The sequence below is a fragment of the Condylostylus longicornis genome, unplaced genomic scaffold (genome assembly GCF_029603195.1).
Source record: "Condylostylus longicornis isolate FDR11 unplaced genomic scaffold, ASM2960319v2 ptg000009l, whole genome shotgun sequence".
NCBI lineage: Eukaryota > Metazoa > Arthropoda > Insecta > Diptera > Dolichopodidae > Condylostylus > Condylostylus longicornis.
This window is the reverse complement of record NW_026577978.1, coordinates 2,072,593-2,091,512: the sequence shown is the minus strand read 5'-3', so window position 1 is coordinate 2,091,512 and position 18,920 is coordinate 2,072,593. Positions and strand designations below refer to the sequence as shown.

The 18,920-nt window shown below is 27.4% G+C and overlaps 5 protein-coding genes across 8 annotated transcripts in view; 2 read left to right on the top strand and 3 right to left on the bottom strand.

The window, feature by feature from the left end:
• Window positions 1–69: 69 nt before the first annotated feature.
• Window positions 70–1,507, bottom strand: LOC129618564 (small nuclear ribonucleoprotein-associated protein B). The gene is made up of 3 exons (XM_055533382.1): window positions 1,322–1,507; window positions 378–866; window positions 70–299 (listed from the first exon to the last, which is right to left on the bottom strand). Exons 1-3 carry the CDS (start codon window positions 1,322–1,324, stop codon window positions 195–197), a joined length of 597 nt encoding a protein of 198 aa, XP_055389357.1. The 5' UTR covers window positions 1,325–1,507; the 3' UTR covers window positions 70–194.
• A 1,578-nt stretch (window positions 1,508–3,085) lies between these two features.
• On the top strand, window positions 3,086–6,397 carry LOC129618600 (ovarian-specific serine/threonine-protein kinase Lok). The gene is made up of 6 exons (XM_055533443.1): window positions 3,086–3,506; window positions 3,650–3,807; window positions 4,325–4,433; window positions 4,509–4,765; window positions 4,882–5,062; window positions 5,156–6,397. Exons 1-6 carry the CDS (start codon window positions 3,344–3,346, stop codon window positions 5,713–5,715), a joined length of 1,428 nt encoding a protein of 475 aa, XP_055389418.1. The 5' UTR covers window positions 3,086–3,343; the 3' UTR covers window positions 5,716–6,397.
• A 1,496-nt stretch (window positions 6,398–7,893) lies between these two features.
• LOC129618604 (cyclin-dependent kinase 9) lies at window positions 7,894–9,601 on the bottom strand. Its single transcript, XM_055533448.1, has 2 exons — window positions 8,794–9,601; window positions 7,894–8,637 (listed from the first exon to the last, which is right to left on the bottom strand). Exons 1-2 carry the CDS (start codon window positions 9,455–9,457, stop codon window positions 8,123–8,125), a joined length of 1,179 nt encoding a protein of 392 aa, XP_055389423.1. The 5' UTR covers window positions 9,458–9,601; the 3' UTR covers window positions 7,894–8,122.
• A 416-nt stretch (window positions 9,602–10,017) lies between these two features.
• LOC129618585 (replication protein A 70 kDa DNA-binding subunit-like) lies at window positions 10,018–12,651 on the top strand. 2 transcript variants are annotated; one of them, XM_055533421.1, is made up of 2 exons: window positions 10,018–10,161; window positions 10,274–12,651. In XM_055533421.1, exon 2 carries the CDS (start codon window positions 10,366–10,368, stop codon window positions 12,175–12,177), a length of 1,812 nt encoding a protein of 603 aa, XP_055389396.1. In that variant the 5' UTR covers window positions 10,018–10,161; window positions 10,274–10,365; the 3' UTR covers window positions 12,178–12,651. The 2 variants fall into 2 exon arrangements, with proteins under 2 accessions (XP_055389396.1, XP_055389395.1); XM_055533420.1 differs by having other exon boundaries at window positions 10,232–12,651.
• A 791-nt stretch (window positions 12,652–13,442) lies between these two features.
• The window catches only part of LOC129618527 (unconventional myosin-Ia), a 101,766-nt gene continuing 96,288 nt past the window's right edge, over window positions 13,443–18,920 (bottom strand). For all 3 annotated transcript variants that reach the window (XM_055533322.1, XM_055533321.1, XM_055533323.1), the window contains exons 6-11: window positions 16,914–17,258; window positions 16,460–16,822; window positions 15,131–15,817; window positions 14,189–15,065; window positions 13,928–14,067; window positions 13,443–13,847 (exon numbers count right to left, since the gene is read on the bottom strand). In XM_055533322.1, the coding sequence (XP_055389297.1) occupies window positions 13,569–13,847; window positions 13,928–14,067; window positions 14,189–15,065; window positions 15,131–15,817; window positions 16,460–16,822; window positions 16,914–17,258 (2,691 nt within the window). In that variant the 3' untranslated portion in view covers window positions 13,443–13,568. The remainder of the gene's footprint in view (window positions 13,848–13,927; window positions 14,068–14,188; window positions 15,066–15,130; window positions 15,818–16,459; window positions 16,823–16,913; window positions 17,259–18,920) is intronic.

Here is an 18,920-nt window from a genome sequence, read left to right as displayed (position 1 = left end):
TTCATTCTTAGAAGCTAAACAATAGGGAATCAAGTATCAAAACGTTAAAAACTGTTAAAACACAATCAGTTTTTTTTCATATTCAAGATTTTTATTTCAGAATACATTTATGTAAAATTTTTATACTAATATTTGAAAAATCAATTACAATCCATTTTACAATACGGTAAAATAATGAAAGCTAGTCTTAAAAATTAATAGCCACCTCGACCAGGTGGAGGGGCGCCTCTCATCATTCCAGGGGGTGGTCCTCTCATTGGTGGCGGACCACCACGACCCATTCCTGCAGGTATTGGCGGCTATCAAAAAACAACAAACAGTTAAATTCAAATTCATTCAAGAATACATATGTATAGAGATTTTATATTAATACGTACAATTCCTGGCATCATCCCAGGAGGTGGTATCATACCAGGTGGTCTCATCGGTGGTGCACCTCTACCGGGTGCCATATGTTGCTGTGATGGGCCTCCTACTCCTCTAACAGGTCCTTGAAGACCAGCTGGAACACTTGAAACATTTGCTGGTATACCACGACCAGCAACACGTGCTACACCTGGCCCTGGTGCAGCGCCTGGGATTGGAACACGAGGCAATCCCTCTTCTGGTGGGGGTGGTCCTTCAACTGTTAGTGAAACTATATTTTCGCCACGTAATAATACAAATCCTAAAACTCGTTTCTCTTCGCGCTCAGGCAATTTTGTATTTTTTGAACGAATTTTACGAAACTCTTCACAGTCTCCTAATATTAAATTCATATGCTTATCGAATGCTTTGAATGTTCCAATAAATGTACGAGAGTCCTGTAATACGATTCTCACCCTATAATTAAGGTGTTGAATCATTTTATTATTCTTCCCAATAGTCTGAAAATAAATACATATTACATGTATGTACTTTAAATCTTAGGATATCAACAAATTAAAATTAATTTAATTTAAGGTTAGAATCTATAAACGTTTAAAATATTATATTCTGTAAAATTTGAGTTTAAAATTTTTTAATCATGTTATTTTACATTTTATAAGTCTGTTTACAATTTAAAGCATTTTATGTGTACATTATATCAATTTGCTTTGCTACAGTGAACTGCCAAATATTGTAATCTTCCAACTTATTTATCATTTTTAACTTATCACCATTTAAAAATTTCACTTCAGTATGAATTTGCTATTCCGCTATGTAGCCTTAATCAGAAATTTTTCTACCGATATATATTTGTAATTTTAACGAAAAGTACATTTAAGTTTTTAATTGATGATAAATTCTTGCAATTATTTTATTTGTAGTTTTCTTCAAACCATAACATATTGGTACTCACCATCTTGTATTGTATTTGAGTCCTCCTTTCCAGTAAATTAAATTTTTTTTATTATAATTACAACTTCAAGAAATTATTGTAATGAATTGCTGGTTTTAAAATTATATATTACAGAAAGCAATATTAGAAACTTTATTTAAAAAACTGATGCCGGTAAAACCATGTTAAATATGTTGCTTTGCTTTGCTTCTGTAATTTTGTCAATTAATGACATTGACAAATACAACTGCAAGCAAATAATACTAAGTGACAGCGATATAGAGCTATTAAAGCTATGTCTACACAGTGCGTAAACTTTTGTGTCAAATGTATTTTGAAGGATATAAGTAGCATTTATATAACAGTATCTCAATTATTATTAATATTTTACAGCAATTAAATGCTTTCTTTAAATGTTTGAAAATTTTTAAAATAAAATCATAATTATAAAAATTTAATACACTACACATTTAGAAATTAAAGATATGATGTCTTTATGCTTACTTGTATTAATTGTGGCAATATTTTTTATATAAAAAAATCTGATAATAAGTCTAATAATTTTTATTATATATTTTCCATTAGACAAACTCTAATATCGTGGTTCATCAATGACTTTGATCAAACTTAGATTAAATCCCAGATTTTGTCATTAATATATCGTTATAATATTACTGAACTTCTTTAGAAATATTGAAACGCAAAATATTTTAGAACTTTCAGAACATTATTCTTAATTACAATATGAAAAGTGATTGACATATTTGCTTTTTCTTAATACATACAAATAAGTTCTTTACATTATTTGGTTCATTACCGATATCACAAAATTCACTTTTTTTCTAAATAATTACAAACTTTCTAAAGAATTCGATTACAACGGAAACGCTAATATACGTATTAACACTTTACTATCTTAAAATTACTTAAAACATTTGGAAATTGAAATGATAGGAATAGAAAGAAACAGGGGTGACTTCAAAACAACTAAAAATAAAACAACTAAAACGCAATAAACTCAGTACTGCCGCAATAAAAGTTATTTTTTTTTTTAAGTTATTAAAAATTATAATTAATCAATAAAAAAGTATGATTTTAGATGAACTTTTTAAAATTATTGCAGTATTATTGGTGTTTTATTTACGTGTTCAAACTACTCATGTGCTTATATGCGTAGTTTATAAATAGAACGATTTTTTCCGGTATATGAGTAAAACATAACTAATTATAGTTAATGTCAATTAAATATTTAGAGCTTTGACAGACATGCAATTTTTAGTTTTGCAACTGTTTGATTGCTTATTTGTGTTCTGTAGGTTTATATTCAAGCGCTCATACATACAATTGTATGATCGCTTGCAAATAAACAATCAAACAGTTCGTAATTTTTTACAAACTGATTACAATTTCAAGTTAAAGTAATTAATTTAAATTGAAAAGTTTAGTTATTAGGTATGCACTCAACGATTTTTCGATCAAGTAATTGCAACACTAAAAACTGCGTGTCTGTCTGAGGGTTATGCTCTTAAATTAGAGCTATCAATGCTCTAATTTAAGAGCATTGAAATTTGAAAATCTTTTAATTTGTTTTCATTTGTGCTTTCGAGAGAAAATGTTAAGAGAAAATTCACATTAACAAAAACAAATTTGTTCAAATTCAACTTGCGCCAAAACACATGCTTTAAACCAATTTCGAATATCATTATTAATTTGATTTGGCAATACTCTTAAAAAAATTATCTACTTTGCAACATCAAATACGCGCGTTTCGTTTCTTCTTTTGTTTTTTTGTTTGAATATTTAAAATTATAATTTTTATTTCAATATTAAAATACAAAATATATTGAAATTTTGTTTCTCTAAACGTAATCATATATTTTTTGTGTTTTTAAAAAAAATAAAATAACGCGAATAATTTATGTGTTGTTCTTTAAACATTTTGACAACTAATGTAGAATTTTTCTGTATATTTAAATAAAATTGCAAATTTAAAATTATATTACAAATAAAATATATGTATGTAAAATAAATCCCAATGTAAAAATGCAAGCAGTAAAAGACGAAAATATATCATCACAAGCAGCAGTTGGAGGAATCGGTGAAACTCAAACTCAAGCATCTTATGTATGGTCACAAATTGAATCTCAACCAATTCATGTTGTATGGGGCCAATTGTATTCAAAGAAGGCGAAAATAAAAAATCTTGGTATGCGAGCTCATAAATTTCTACTAATGAATAAATCAGGTTCTTTCGGTAATGTTAAATAACACGTCTCATCCAATTAGTAGAAATATATTTTTAATTTTCAAATTTAGGGCCTTAAATTTTAAAAAAAATTTTTTCAACAGATTTGTGTAAAGAAAAGTTTTGTGTTGGACGGGCAGAAACCAATGATCTCGTTTTAAAAGAAGATGATATTGAGCATAAACATCTTTGTAGAATGTCAAAAGAACATTTTTCTATTAGTCGAAATCTTCCAGCTGGCTTAAATCCAGTTTATATTCAGGTAAAAAAAAGTATACAAATTTTTTTCATATTTTTTTTAATGTGCCTATGTATGTACATATATATAAATGTATCTAAAATGTAATTTGACCTAAAATAGGTAGCCAGGTACGTATCTACCTACCTACCTGTTTAAATTAGGAAAAGATTTATCATTGCCATTTTGTTTATTGACCTTTTGTTTACTTTATTAATTTGGGAACTAAGTTTTTATAAATAGATCCAAACACATACATACACGGATATCATATTATACATATAAAATACGAGGTTAAAATGGCTTAAAACAGGATTATATGAGAATATGAACACAAAAAAAAAAAAAAATTCTTGTAAAAATAACTATCCCTAGCAAATATTATGTATTTCGTGCAAGTAGAGATCTATCGCAATTTGTTTTTGTATTTGAGAATATATTATATAAAATAAAAGAATATCTATATAATTATGTATTTCTTATGTACATACGAACATGAAATACGCATACATATACTTAATAATTATGGATTTAATTTCAGGATTTATCAAGAAATGGTACTTTTGTTAATGGCGAGAGAATTGGAATGAATAAAAGGAGAATTTTAAAGCATGATGATATAATAGCATTGTCATATTTTAAATATCAAGGTCAGTTGATTAATATATAGAATATATTTAAAAAAAAAACGTTTGCATTTTCAATAAATTTCAAAAATATTTTAGTTTTCGTATTTAAAGACTTAAGTCCAAATGAGTCAAATGGCTTACCAAAAGAAATTTGTGATAAATATTATATTGGAAAAAATTTAGGATCTGGTGCTTGTGGAACAGTCCGTTTAGTTTATGATGTAAGAACATGTGATGAATATGCCATGAAAATAGTACAAAAAAATCCATTAGCCGAATCAACACGTTCATGTAATTTAAATGATCCAAATCGTGTTTTGAATGAAGTAAAAATCATGAAATCTTTAGAACATGTAAGAAGAATAATTTTCAAAAAGTTTTAATTCAATTGTGATTGTTTAATATTTATACTTGAATTTTTAGTTAAATTCAAAAGTTTTTCATATTTGTATTTTTTTTTCTTTCCTAGCCATGTGTTGTAAAAATGCATGATATTGTAGATAAAGCTGATTCAGTATACATGGTGTTGGAATATATGAAAGGAGGTGATTTATTAACAAGGATAATTAAAAATAAAAGACTTTCGGAAAAAATATCAAAATTATTTTTTTATCAAATGTGCCATGCTGTAAGATACCTACATGAAAATGGTAAATAAATGTTTAAAGTCAAATATTATTAGAATTTAATAAATGTTATAATAAAAAAATTATTAATTTACATTAATTCCATTTTGTTTTTAGGTATAACTCATCGGGATCTTAAACCTGACAATATTCTATTAGAAACCGATGACGAAGAAACTTTACTTAAAATTTCTGATTTTGGTTTAAGTAAAAATGTACGAAAAAATTCTGAATTAAGAACATTATGTGGAACACCATTATATGTAGCACCAGAAATTTTATTAACCGGTGGTCGAGGTTCTTATACAGAAAAAGTAGATATCTGGAGTCTTGGTGTAGTTTTATTTACAATGTTAAGTGGAACATTACCATTTTCGGATGATTATGGTACACCTGCTACTGAGCAAATAAGAAGAGGTGATTTCAAATTTAATCATCCATCATGGAAAAATGTTTCATCAACTGCTAAAAAATTCATTATTGAAATGTTAACAGTTGATCCATTTCGTAGACCAAGTATTAATTATGTTTTAACACATAGATGGCTAAAGGATCCAGATATTATAAGAAAATCATGTAAATTAATGAATTTAAATAATTTAATGTCAGATGATGAAAATTTCTTAGAACCACCAGCTAAAAGACAAAGGATTTTAAGAGATCCAAAACGTATATAAACTGTTAAAATGATAATAAGTTGTTTTTCTTTATTTAACAAAAAAAAAAAAAAATTAAAATTCGACATATTTTTTTTTAAATTCTCATTATTATTAATATTTTTAATTTTTAATTGAGAATTAAATGTCTCACTAATTATAAATTAGTCTTGATTAAACATTGTAATAGACAAAGCTTTTAATATAAACTGAATAACTATAGAAAATTATCACCTATACCTAAGAAATAAAATTAAAATTAGGTATTTTTGTGTGATAGTGGAAAACTATTTAAAATAGTCAGTTGATCAATGTACTAAATTCAACAGTTTCTTTTTTTAAATTAACAAAATATTTTACGTGCTATGAATTTGTGTCTGAGAGTCTCTTTAACGAAATAAGTTTCAATAAAACATTTTTCTTTTATTACTGTTTCAAATAAAGTTTTAGATACATATTATATGCATATTTCAAAAAATTATTATGGCTAGTGGTTAGATGAAAACAAAAAAAAAAAAAATTGAACATGTAAGATGTGCCAAAATCAAGAAGTAGATTAAGAAATTTTATAAATTTATAAGGCTATTTCGATACAAATTGTACCTCATTTTTTCATAATGAGTTTTTTTTTTAATCTTTTATAAAGATATATACATATTTGAAATCAGACAATTTATAAACATAAATTAATAAAAATATTTCAAAATAAATAAAGGACATATGTATGAATGTATGTATGTAATATATTTAAAATTACATTGAAAATTAAGGTGTGTTTTTCATTTTCGTATATCTTTATAGATAAAGGGTATTATACGTTTTTTAATGTAATTTGCATATTCAATAAATATTTGGTAAAGTTAATTACAACTGAAATAACTTGTATAAATAAGGATTTTGTCCATCAATTAGGTATCATAATTTTGAACGCCTTGCAAAGTAGGCTGACCACTATAGTTATTGTATAGTCTAGAACACAATTAGCTGCCTTAGCTTGGATAAAGTACCTATATAGTGCACGAACATTTTGAATATATCAGACATCCATTGCTTAGATCAAGCATTAAGCATATCGCCAACAGGCGCTAATAAAAACATCATTTAGTCGCCACCATGCAACTATCAGTTATCAAGCAGCAGCGTCATCATTTATGGGAAAGGGAGAGAAAAAGAGGGAAGAGCAAAAGGGTAAGTAAAATAAAATGACGAGCATAACTTGTCACAAAAGTCAAAAGTCTTTAAGATAACACAAAGACAAAAGTCTAAATTTAAGAATACCCTTATTAATAGCAGGATCAAATACCAAAGAATTAGAATTAACAGAACGCAAAATTCTGGTTACCGACTCATTCTTACCATAATCACTAGAATGATAGTAAACATTGTACAACTCAACAGACCCAAAATTCCTTACGTTATCTCTAATAGAAACCTGACCTAACAAAGAAGGAGCCACAGTGGCCCCCGATACGAGCTGATAGATAAACACTATGTTAACGGCAACCCTACGTGCCTCAAGGAGTGCAAATCGATCAACATCAACCTAGCCCCATACGACGGCAATCTAAAAGGACCAAACCAGCCCAAACTCCCCAAAGCAAAATGCAAAAATTTCTTCTGAACAGATTCAATACGAGAAGCATCCACAACATGAAAGGGCGTCCAAACCTGACAAGCATACCCAAGAATTGGCCTAACAAAGCACACATACAAATGCTTCGCAACATACGAATCCATAAACTTTCCAGCCCACCTCATTACGAAACCCAGGTTCGAATTCAAAAAGATATGTAAATACATAGTGCTTTTTATAATAGTCAATATTGTAATATTGATATGTGAATATCTTATAAGACTTGCGATAAAAATTAGATTCTCATGCAACACTTGCATACTATCCCGACTTTTCTCAGTATGTTTTATTGTTTTCCAACTGCAACATTGTACCTATTGAAATGTTCAATAATTCTCTGAAATTTCTTGTCGCATATTCAGACGGAAAAATGGTTAAAATATGTACTGTATTTTGTCTTTATAGTTTACATTAAATTTAATTATAACAATGTAACCTGTAATTTTGCAGAATTTTACAGAAGAAGAAGAATATAAATGGTTTATTATAGTGGCATTGACCAAAAAGTAAAAGTATGATACAATGCCAATAAAAGCGGAGTAAATGATGAACAAAAAAAAAACTAATTTCATACAAACAAGTGATCTTCTTTACCACTCCCCCCTGTCTAAATAAACATAATTATGTATTTCGACAACGATTATAAAAAGTTTACATAGTAACGAAAACAATTCAATTTCAATTTATATATATTTTATAATTTCATTGTTTAAATTCATAAAAAAAGAAACTTAACTTAATGTTTTAGTTTATTAAAAATATTCGGCTATAATATAATATAATTGTTGGAACTTGTTACCACACTCTATCTATTAAAGTGCTATCTTGAGGTTTTTGCATTTGATTCACCATTTGCTGCTGATAACGCATCATGTTACTTGGCCGCCTTGGTGGTGCTAGATACTCAAACATACTTTGTAAATGTTGAGATAACATCTTGCTTAAATCACACGGCATTGGGTCACTCCAAAAGAAATCATGATTTAAAGCAGTATCAGCATCACATCTTTTCTTTGGATCCAACATTAGCAACTTGTCTAATAGATCACAACCGCATGAATCTTTAACATATGGTCTTAATCTTTCTTTCACACGTCTCTTGTGTCCTTTTGGTAAATCTAATGTTTTATATAGATCCAATTCTTCAACACCTGGCCAAACATCAGGTGTAAACGAACCACATAATTGTGATATATATATTAATTGCTGTTGCTCGGTATTGCCTTGCATTATTGGTGAACGTGTCCACATTTCTGCCATTATGCAACCAGCACCCCACATATCAACTGGAGGGCCGTAATTACGATCACCTTGAAAAAGTTTTGTTTTTTATTTTAAAGAGATGCAGTATTACGAAATTATTTGGATAATTTTTATATATGTATGTAGATATGTATTAATACTTGTTTATATCTACATAAGTATATGTGTTTAGTTAAAAATAAGAAACCCATTTTTAATCTTACCCAATAAAAGTTCTGGCGGCCTGTACCATAATGTTACGACACGATTTGTGTATCGATTTTTTTGTTCAGCTGATTTTGGAATACTGAAAGCTCTTGCAAGCCCAAAATCTGCTAACTTTAAAATTCCTTGTTTTGTTATTAAAACATTGGCCGCTTTCATATCTCGATGCAAGATCTTATTACTATGAATATAATATAAACCATTGAGCAGTTGTTGCATTACTTTTTTTATTTCCCCTAAACTAAATTTAACATTGATATTTGATAGTAAACCAGCTAAATCGTGTTCACAAAAATCAAATACCAAAAAGAATGTCGAACGATATCCATTATGTACAGTAGCTTTTGTACGACAAATTTCAATTAAATTTACAACATTTTCATGTTTTAATAATTGTAAAATTCTTATTTCACGTAATGCAGTTATTGGAAAACCTTCTTTTTCATTGTCCATTAGAACTTTTTTCATTGCGACGAATTTCTTGGTACTTTTTTCTCTAGCCTTGAAAACTTCACCAAAAGTTCCTTGTCCAATTTTTGCAACACGCTCATATTTACTGGACTCACTGCAATATAGAAAGTCATATTCTTCAATATATTTTTGTTTTTCAGTCAAAATAAATCCTCTGGAACCAGTTGAGTCATCACGAACACGTGATGACATTTTTACTGTTCTTTGTGAAATTTTTATAGTTTATTTATAAAATATTAAAAACGAAAATAATTTTTTTATTGATTTTAATGTTAAATATCTACAAACGATATTTTCCCTTTTTTTTTATTTTCCAAATATACAATAAATATAAAATTTAAGTATGCCAAATAAACGTCAAATGGTGACAACTCGAAAATATGAAAATTAGTTATTGTGAATAGTCTTAAAAAAAAAACAAATCACAATTAAAAAATTTAGGACGTGTTCATAATTTAATAAATATACTATGTAATTACTTATTTCTTTTTGAAAAGTTTCATTTATTTTGATGATTACAATTTTATAAATTATGTGTTTTAAGGTAAAATAATCAAAACTATTTACTTCAATTACTTGTTGTAAGCTAATTTGAATGAATTTATGTTTTTACTCTTTTGTACTACATATATATATTTGAACTGGTATATTATATTTTTTACATAGCACGTCAACACTTGACGAAATTTGTATTAAAATATTGAAATTGAAACACATAACACATTTCATATTATTCACTTGTCAGCTTTCACTCTTGTTAAAATACTTGTAAAGACGAAGTGAATTTTTACAAAATATATACATATTAAATAAGATAAGGGATTTAAAAGTAAAATTAAAAAAGTAATTGCTTTGCAACATATATTAATTCGTAGCTTGGAGACTTTGTATATAAGGTAAGAATTAGATTTGTTTGTTAGAAAGTTACCCCAACATTTAATTAAAATTCAATTTGTTTACATTTAGGCGCAAAGATAATAATATATTTACTTATGTATATGCCTGCAGATAAGTAATTGCATAAAAAATAATAAAGGAGCTATATATGTACATACACCATACATATTGTGAAATAAGTAGACTTGTATAAAACATTGAACATGGAATTATCTTCAGGATGTTTGGAATCAATTCTTTCAGGGGCTGATTATGATAAACCTAAATTACAAATTTTAGGAACTAAAAGGATTTCTGGAAATCAGGGTACTGAAAGATACAGGTTGTTAGTTTCCGATGGTAAACATCTCAACAGTTTCGCAATGTTAGCAAGTCAACTGAATAATTTATCTTCTTCTGGACAATTATCAGATTTTACAATAATACAGGTTGATAAGTATATATCTTCTGTATTAAGTAAAGATAATGGAGATAAAAGAGTATTGATAATTCTTGATTTGACTATTATGAAACCCGGAGAAGAAGTCGGAAGAAGAATCGGTAATCCACAACCGTTCACATTAGATCATAATGCAGAAACAAGCAAACAAACGGAAAATTCAAATAAAGTAAGTGAATCAGTAAATACTCCCCCAAGGCGAAATATAAGGCAAGAAGAACCAAACAGTAGTTTGAACCAATCGTTTCAGACTGATTTGATAAGTCCTATATCAAGTTTAAGTCCTTATAAATCAAAATGGGTAATAAAAGTTCGAATTCTTTCTAAATCACCAATAAGATCGTGGAGTAACGCCGGCGGAGAAGGCAAGCTTTTTAGTATGGATTTAATAGATGAATCTGGCGAAATAAGGGCAACAGCATTCAGAAATGAATGTGAAAAATTTTTTGATATGATAGAAGTAGATAAAGTTTATAAAATATCTAAATGTCAGTTAAAACAAGCTAACAAAAAATTTTGTACTCTAAATAATGATTATGAAATGACCTTTACGCCACAAACAATTGTTCAACTTTGCACAGATAATGAAGACGATATTCCTCAGGCTAATTATAATTGGGTCCCTATTAGTCAAGTTTCTAATATGGAACCAAAAGCGAAAGTCGATGTAATTGGAATCTGTCGAGAAATTGGAGAACTTCAAACTTTTACTGCGAAAACGAATAATCGTGAATTAAAAAAAAGAGAACTAACTTTAGTTGATACTAGTAACGCAGCAGTTCAATTAACGCTATGGGGTGATGAAGCAGTTAAGTTTGATGGATATGTTCAACCAGTTATTGCAATTCGGAATGGAATTATTAGTGAATTTGGTGGTGGTAAATCAATTACTATGGTATCGAGTTCCGTAATGAAAATAAATCCAGATTTTGCTGAAGGACATAAATTACGTGGATGGTTCGATAATGGTGGTGCTGAAAACATTTCATCAAATATTTCGAATAGAATTGCAGGTGCAGGATCTGGATTCACAAGTGAATTAACAACATTTTTTGAAGCAAAAGTTAATAATTTGGGTATTTCTGATAAACCGGATTATTTTCAAATTAAAGGTGTGGTGCATTTAATAAAAAATACGAATCTGGTGTATAAAGCTTGCCCTCAAACAGAATGTAATAAAAAGGTTATTGATGAAGGGAATGGAAATTATCGATGTGAAAAATGTAATGCACTTTTTACTAACTTTAAATATCGCCTGTTATTAAATTTAAATATCGGAGATTGGACTTCAACTAGATGGGTTAGTTGTTTTAATGAAGTTGCGGAAATAATTGTTGGAAAATCTGCTCAAGATGTTGGTGAATATTTAGAACAAAATTCAGAAAATGTTGAAAATATTTTTGAAGATGTTCATTTTAAGCAATTTACTTTTAAATTGCGAAGTGTACTTGAGAGCTATGGTGATACACAGCGTACAAAAATTACTGTATTAAATGTTTCTCCCATTTGTTATAAAGAATATAATAAATATCTTATAAAAAATCTTCAAACCCTTCTTGCCGTTGGTAAAAATTAAATAACATGTACATATATAAAAGCCGTACTATGTATAGTACAATCGAAGGCGATTGGTAAATTTGTTATGAATGAAGAAAAATTATGGAATTTTAATATTTTTTATATTAACTTTGACTAAATCAAAATAAACATACACATAAAAAATCATAACGTGGGCACCTACCTACTAAATTTTTTTGTCGGAATTGTTTTATTTGTGGGTAGCGTGATTCGATTAAGTTAATTATCCTATTTTCATTTAATTGAGAAAAATTTTATTGAATTGATTATTGAAATTAAATCATTTAATTTTAAAATTAATAAATTATGTACCTAACTAGGTATACATTTTGTAATCAGCCGTTTGTGATCCAAATTTTTTAATTTTTAAGATTTTTATTGATCAAATATAATTTTTTTATAAATTTTAATGATTTTTTTTTTATATTAAATATGCATATATCGTATTGTTAAAAATAAAAACCAATTTAATAATTTTATTTATTTATTCATTTTATTTCTTTTCTTTTGTTTTTTTTTTAATAGTTATACATTTAAACATTTTACTTTTTACTGGAATTACATACACTTGGGTATAAGTGTATGAATTAAAAATGATTTTTCTTCATTGAAAATTAATTCTTAAAATTGATAATTAAAAAAAAAATACGAACAGTTTAAAATTATAAAATCAAAAAAATACATTTTACAAAATACACAATATACGTACATACATACATATTTGTAAAATAATAAAGCTTAAAATTTGTTGTAATTTTGTACATATATTGACGTATCCTTTTGAAAAAAAAAGTAAAAAATTTTTAATTTTTATGTAAATTATTTATAATTTATGTACGCGTTTAAAAAAAAAAAACTATTAACTTTACACTCAAAATATTGCATTTTTAGTAGTTTTTTTCATTTTCTTATTAAATAAATCCTTAATAATATTATAAAATTATATTTTAAAACTTCCAAGATCATTTATTTAACATTTTTTTTTTTTTTGTAATTATTTCTTGATTTAAAAATGCATTGGCACATATTTAATATTCGTAATTAAAATTTATGAATTTGAGTAAGTAATTTTTTTTATTTGTAAAAATTAAGGTTTTCTTAAAATTAAAATTTCATTTATTTACAATCTAAGACAATAATATTAATGATAAAAATCATAAAATTTATTCAAGAGTAAAACAAAATTCTAATTCCTTATAAACTATTTTAACATTATTATTATTTTTTTTTTTATTATTTATATTTATAAATTATTTACAGTCTCAATTTTTATAAGGAGTTTATTGGCAATTAAGTATTATAAAAGCATAATATTATTAATTTTGAAAATTTATGTAGTATATATAAATATATATAAATGGAAAAATATTACATAAATGATTTGATTAATTAATTTTCCATACATTTAGTAGAGATTTTCCATGGACTTGACATATATTGAAATGGTACATGAAAACTTTGTCCTTTATGTTCAACAATTAGATGACCACGACAATGTGATGCACCAACAACAGTAACAGTTTCACCTTTTTTTAATTGTTCAACTGGTGGATTTGTAATAGAATCTTCAGGGAAATTCATTTTCATTATTCTTGTTTGAGGATAACCCAATTTTGAATTTCCAGTTACTGTGTATGGTCTAGATGGTGGAACTGGTGGTGGTCTTTCCTATTTATTATATTATTTAAATTTTAAAATGAATTAATGATTTTTTTCATATTCTTATAAATAAGATAATAATTACTTACCAAATCTAATCCAAATAGAGTACAAGTTTGTTGAATTATTTTAGAATCACATTTTTCATTTGGATCTGGTGGTGGTGTACCAGCTATTGGTTGAGGTCTTGGTCTCGTTGTAGTACCCGTTGTTGATGAAATTCGTGGAGCTGAAATAATTATATTGTAGATTAAAACATTAAATTATTTAATTTTAAAAAGTAATTTGCTTCTTTTTTTTTAATAAGTACTAAATTATTTTAAAATAAATATTATTATGTATAAACTTACCAGCGTTCGGCGTACTTTTATTCAGTTTAGTTGAAGTTAAAATGATTTCTCTAGGTCGACGAACAGTACCTATTCTCTTTCTTAATTGCCATCCTCTCCATATTGCCTGTATAAGTGTTGCGCTCTTTGTGCGTACATCACTTCTTAATTTTTCTAAATGTTGACGTATCCCTTCACTTAAGAAAACATGTCGTTTACCAGGTGCCCAGGATAATGTAACAGAACCATCAATTTCTGGAAGATTTTCCATAGCATATTGTAATATTAGGTCACAATCTTCCAAAGCTTTTTCTTCGCATCTTCTCAATAATCTGAATGGTGCCAACATTTTGTATCTTGCTGTAAACTGCTTAAATCTCATACGATGAGGAAAACCCGATGCCATTAAATTAACTGTTTCAAGAACTTGTAACGCACGAATTTGTTTAACAACAGTGATCCGTTCAAATTGCCCTGGAATTTCGTTTGAATTACTTCTTATGCAACGAACAAAATGTGGTCTAGCATGAACTAATGTTCGTAACAAATTGTCTAAACGTGTATGGAAATCTTGTGTTAATGTTGAAACTGGTTCATCACCATTTAATAAATCTGTGTGACTTGTTGGAGCTATACGAAAACTTAATCCCCTTGGAACATTTTCCATTGCGTAAAGAGCTTTTAATTCTGAACCAAATAAATGCGTTGCAAAACCAAAATTACATGTATGTTTATAAAAAACAGCAACTAAATCATCAGGTACAACATCACGATTAGTATCTAAAAATTCTGTTGCATCATATTCTACTTTTCCAGCGAAATGTCTAATTGTAAACATTCTAGGATCATGTAATTCTGTATGCTTCGTCTCTAATCTAGTCGAGTTACGGTGTTGCACCTGAAAACGAAATCATTTTTACAATTTAATATTTTTTTTTCTCATTTTATGAATTGTCATCTTACTTTAATTTTAGCAACATAACTTTCAGCAGTTCCTCTTACTGAACATTCAGCATCTAACATACTTAGTAGTCCAGTTCTTAGAGATGATATTAAATCGATACATGGCACATTATCTACATAATCAACTTCGGTATCACATAAAATACCTTCATCACGACAAGATTCAACAGATGATTTAAAAATATGTGTATTATAAAAATGTTGCATTGTTTCAGCACACAAATTAATACATAAATGTTCCAACTGAGCTGGTGACTGTTCTTCAAAACCAAACATATCTAATATACCGATAAAACCGTCAGTTGCATGTCGTACAGCATTATTTAATGCCGCCATTGATTTGGATCCAGAATTTCCACCAATAGTTGAAGCATGTTGGCTAGCCACATCACCTTGATTATGAACTGATTCATTTGAATCGGAACTTAATGTACCCAATGTCGAACCTAAACGTTTTAAACTATTTGCACGTCTTACTATTGTTGCTACGGTACGGCAATATAAAGCTTTTGCTAGACAATCTCTAGTCATATTCGACATATTTGCATCGCAAACTGATTTAACTAATTGACCACGTGCATTATGTGTACGTGTTGTTAATCCGCGAAATAATGCAGCTGGTGGTACACCAAGTAAACCTGCTACAGAATTTAATTCGGCTTCTCCTTTGACATCGACTTCAAGTCCCTTTAAAGTAAACGAAATAAGTATAAGATATTTTTGTACATTTTTATATTATATATAATTTAATTAAACATTTTATGTTGCACAATGCACAGTTATTCTTTCGATATATGATAAAAAAATATTTGTGTATCTTTGCTCAGGTTAATTAGAATGTTATCGTCAGGTTGAATTCAGACGTAAATTACCCATTAAAAAACATCATCGCAAAGATTTCATACAATTTTTAATAATTTTCATCGCGAAACGGCATCGAACCCTGGCATCAAATATTACGAATAAAATATAATTTTGCGTTCTACCGCTCTCACCAAATATAGAACAAATTCTTTAAGTTCTTTGTGCAATTAAGTGACAATCATTAATAAAATTATTTTTTCTTCTGCTTTATAGATGTCGTTTCAATTGTTTAATTGAAAATTACTTCTTCTTTCTAATATTAGATGTCGCAGTAAAATTAAGTGTAAATATATTGTTAAGCTATATTAAGTTTTTTAATCACGAAGTTTTCTTTTTCTTTAACAAAATTTTGATTTTGTTTTAATTTAAGAAAAATTAATTTGAACGTACGAATACATGAACTCTTATTTCTAAATATTTTCTAAGGAATAATATATAATATTTGTTTTTCAGGTTTTAACTCACCTGACCATCAACAAATTGTACATTTCCCAATAATAATACAGCAGCTAATACTCGAACAACATCTAAGAATGGTATACCTAGAATACCAAGACATGTTTTCCATGCTTGAAATCTTGTTGAATCTTCAACTTCATCTTGTTGTGTATCACCATTTTGTAAATAACGTAAATTTGTTGGTGTATAACCTTCTAAATTTAATTTAATGCGTTCTTCACGACTTAAACCAGCTAACATTTGATAAAATATATGATAATTTTTTTCATTTGGTAATGGTCGAACGACACGTGTTTGATCCAAAAAATAACAATGAATTTTTGTTCTATATAAAGCACCATCAGTTACTTGCACCTCAATAAATTGCCCCTAGAAAAATAAATAATAAAATATCAAGCGAAAACTATTTAATTTAATAAAAACATGAATTTTTTAAATAAAATTTTTTTAAATAACTTACAATTCGACTTGATTCCGAATTTGTTGTCGTTTTAGCTGATCCCAATGACCTTAATACTGTAAATGCTGCTGCTAAATGTTTAAATGCATCAGTTTCAGGTCCACCACCAGCAACAGCAAATAATTGTCTTAAAAGTAACATTGAACAATGTGTTTTACCAGCACCTGATGTACCCGATAATATTATGGCTTGTGGATAACCAGTTTCTGCTTGTTGTCGTACAGCTTCTTGTACAATACGACGTAATTGATTTGCTAATGGTAATGAACGTGTTGATGATAATGTTAATGGATTACCAACATCATGATATGGATTAATTGATAATAATATTGGTCCAACATTTGTCTAAAATTTAAATTTATTATTGAGTATATATTGTAAAAATTAAAATAGAGCTTAAGAATACGTATGTATATTAAGAAAGAGGCTATTTCAATTAATATTAACCTATTTCTATATCATTAAAACATCAGAAACGATACAATCAATATAACAATAAAGAATAAGTGGTATAGAAGGAAGGATAAAGTGCACGTGTTGCGGTCAAATATATTGCTGGTTGTCGTCTCTTTTTTTTTGTTTTTTGCTTTTATAAAGGGTTAGGTGTCACATTTCCTGTAAATATTCGTTTTTTCTTGATTTTCTTGATTGATTTTTTTATGCGCTCTTCTTTTTTGTAATTCTGTTGCATATTGTGCTGAAAATTCATCATAATTGTTACATTGAATCGAGCGCAATGATTACAGAATGTATTGAGCGTTTTCATGCTTTGTTAATTTGGACAAATAATTGATTAGTGATATTAAATTTCAAAATGTTTTGACATACAAAATTGAGTTTAAGGATAATAAATAAAATAAATTGTATTCTTAAAAAAAATGTGGACACATAATATATGTCCACTCGTCCATACATATGCTACAATATTTTGTACATAACCAAAAAATTTTGAAAAAAATATTAAAATTTAGGATGTTGAAAAATGTTCCTTGTTAATTATAGGATATAATGTCGTAAATAATTAATTAATTAAGAAAATTTCATTGAGATGATAGAGGTAAAAAGTTTAGTAAACTGGGTACTATCGGTTAGAACTGTATTCAATTTACTTTTGAGATCAATAAACAATATTGATTCAAGGTTCGCCTTACCACATTTATGTGCCTTGACTAGTTCAACTCAAAGGCTTGCAAAGGCTTAAAAAGTATTTCAAAAAATTTAATTAAAATAGTTTAAGTTTCGAAAAATTATACACTTTTTTTCTTTATATGTGTGATACTCGTATTAATGTGTTATAGTTATTGCATACCTTCAGGGAGGAGCAGTATGTACTAAGCATAAAAGTCGCAATTAAAAATTAATAGTGTTACAAATTAATTAACTAGTTTAAAATATTTAATTACATTTTTTGATTGGAAGCTATTTAGTGTTAGACATTAATTAAAATTGTGAATAATTTTAAAAATCTTAAGATTCTATTTAGAAATTTTTTTTTTCCGTTATTTTATTACATTTTTATAATATGATAATATAGAATTTTTTTATTACGTATATTATATTTTAAATTATATATAGATATAAGTAATAGTGCTACGATAGTACAATAACTTTACAATTGTAATAGCATAATAATATAGAAATGATGATAGCATAAGTGTAAGCAATGTTGCTATGATAGTATTTTCAATTTATAATGATAATAGAATAGCATAAGAAAAGAGAGAGGAGGAGAAAATATACCTTGTATTACATTACAATACAACTGAGAGTGAGAGAGTGTGATGAACATTTTAATGGTGTTAAGTTTAAGATAAAAATTTCTTAATGAACTTCACAACTTCTTATTTTATACATATTTTTTTTCAATAAATTTTAAAAAGAATCGCATTCAATACACAGCTATGACAGTAAAAAGTAATTGAAAAAATGAATGAAATATTTATGCGTTTTCTTCATTTCTTTTTTTTTCTTTTTTTGTACAACAAAGGGATTTTCTTGAAAAAATTT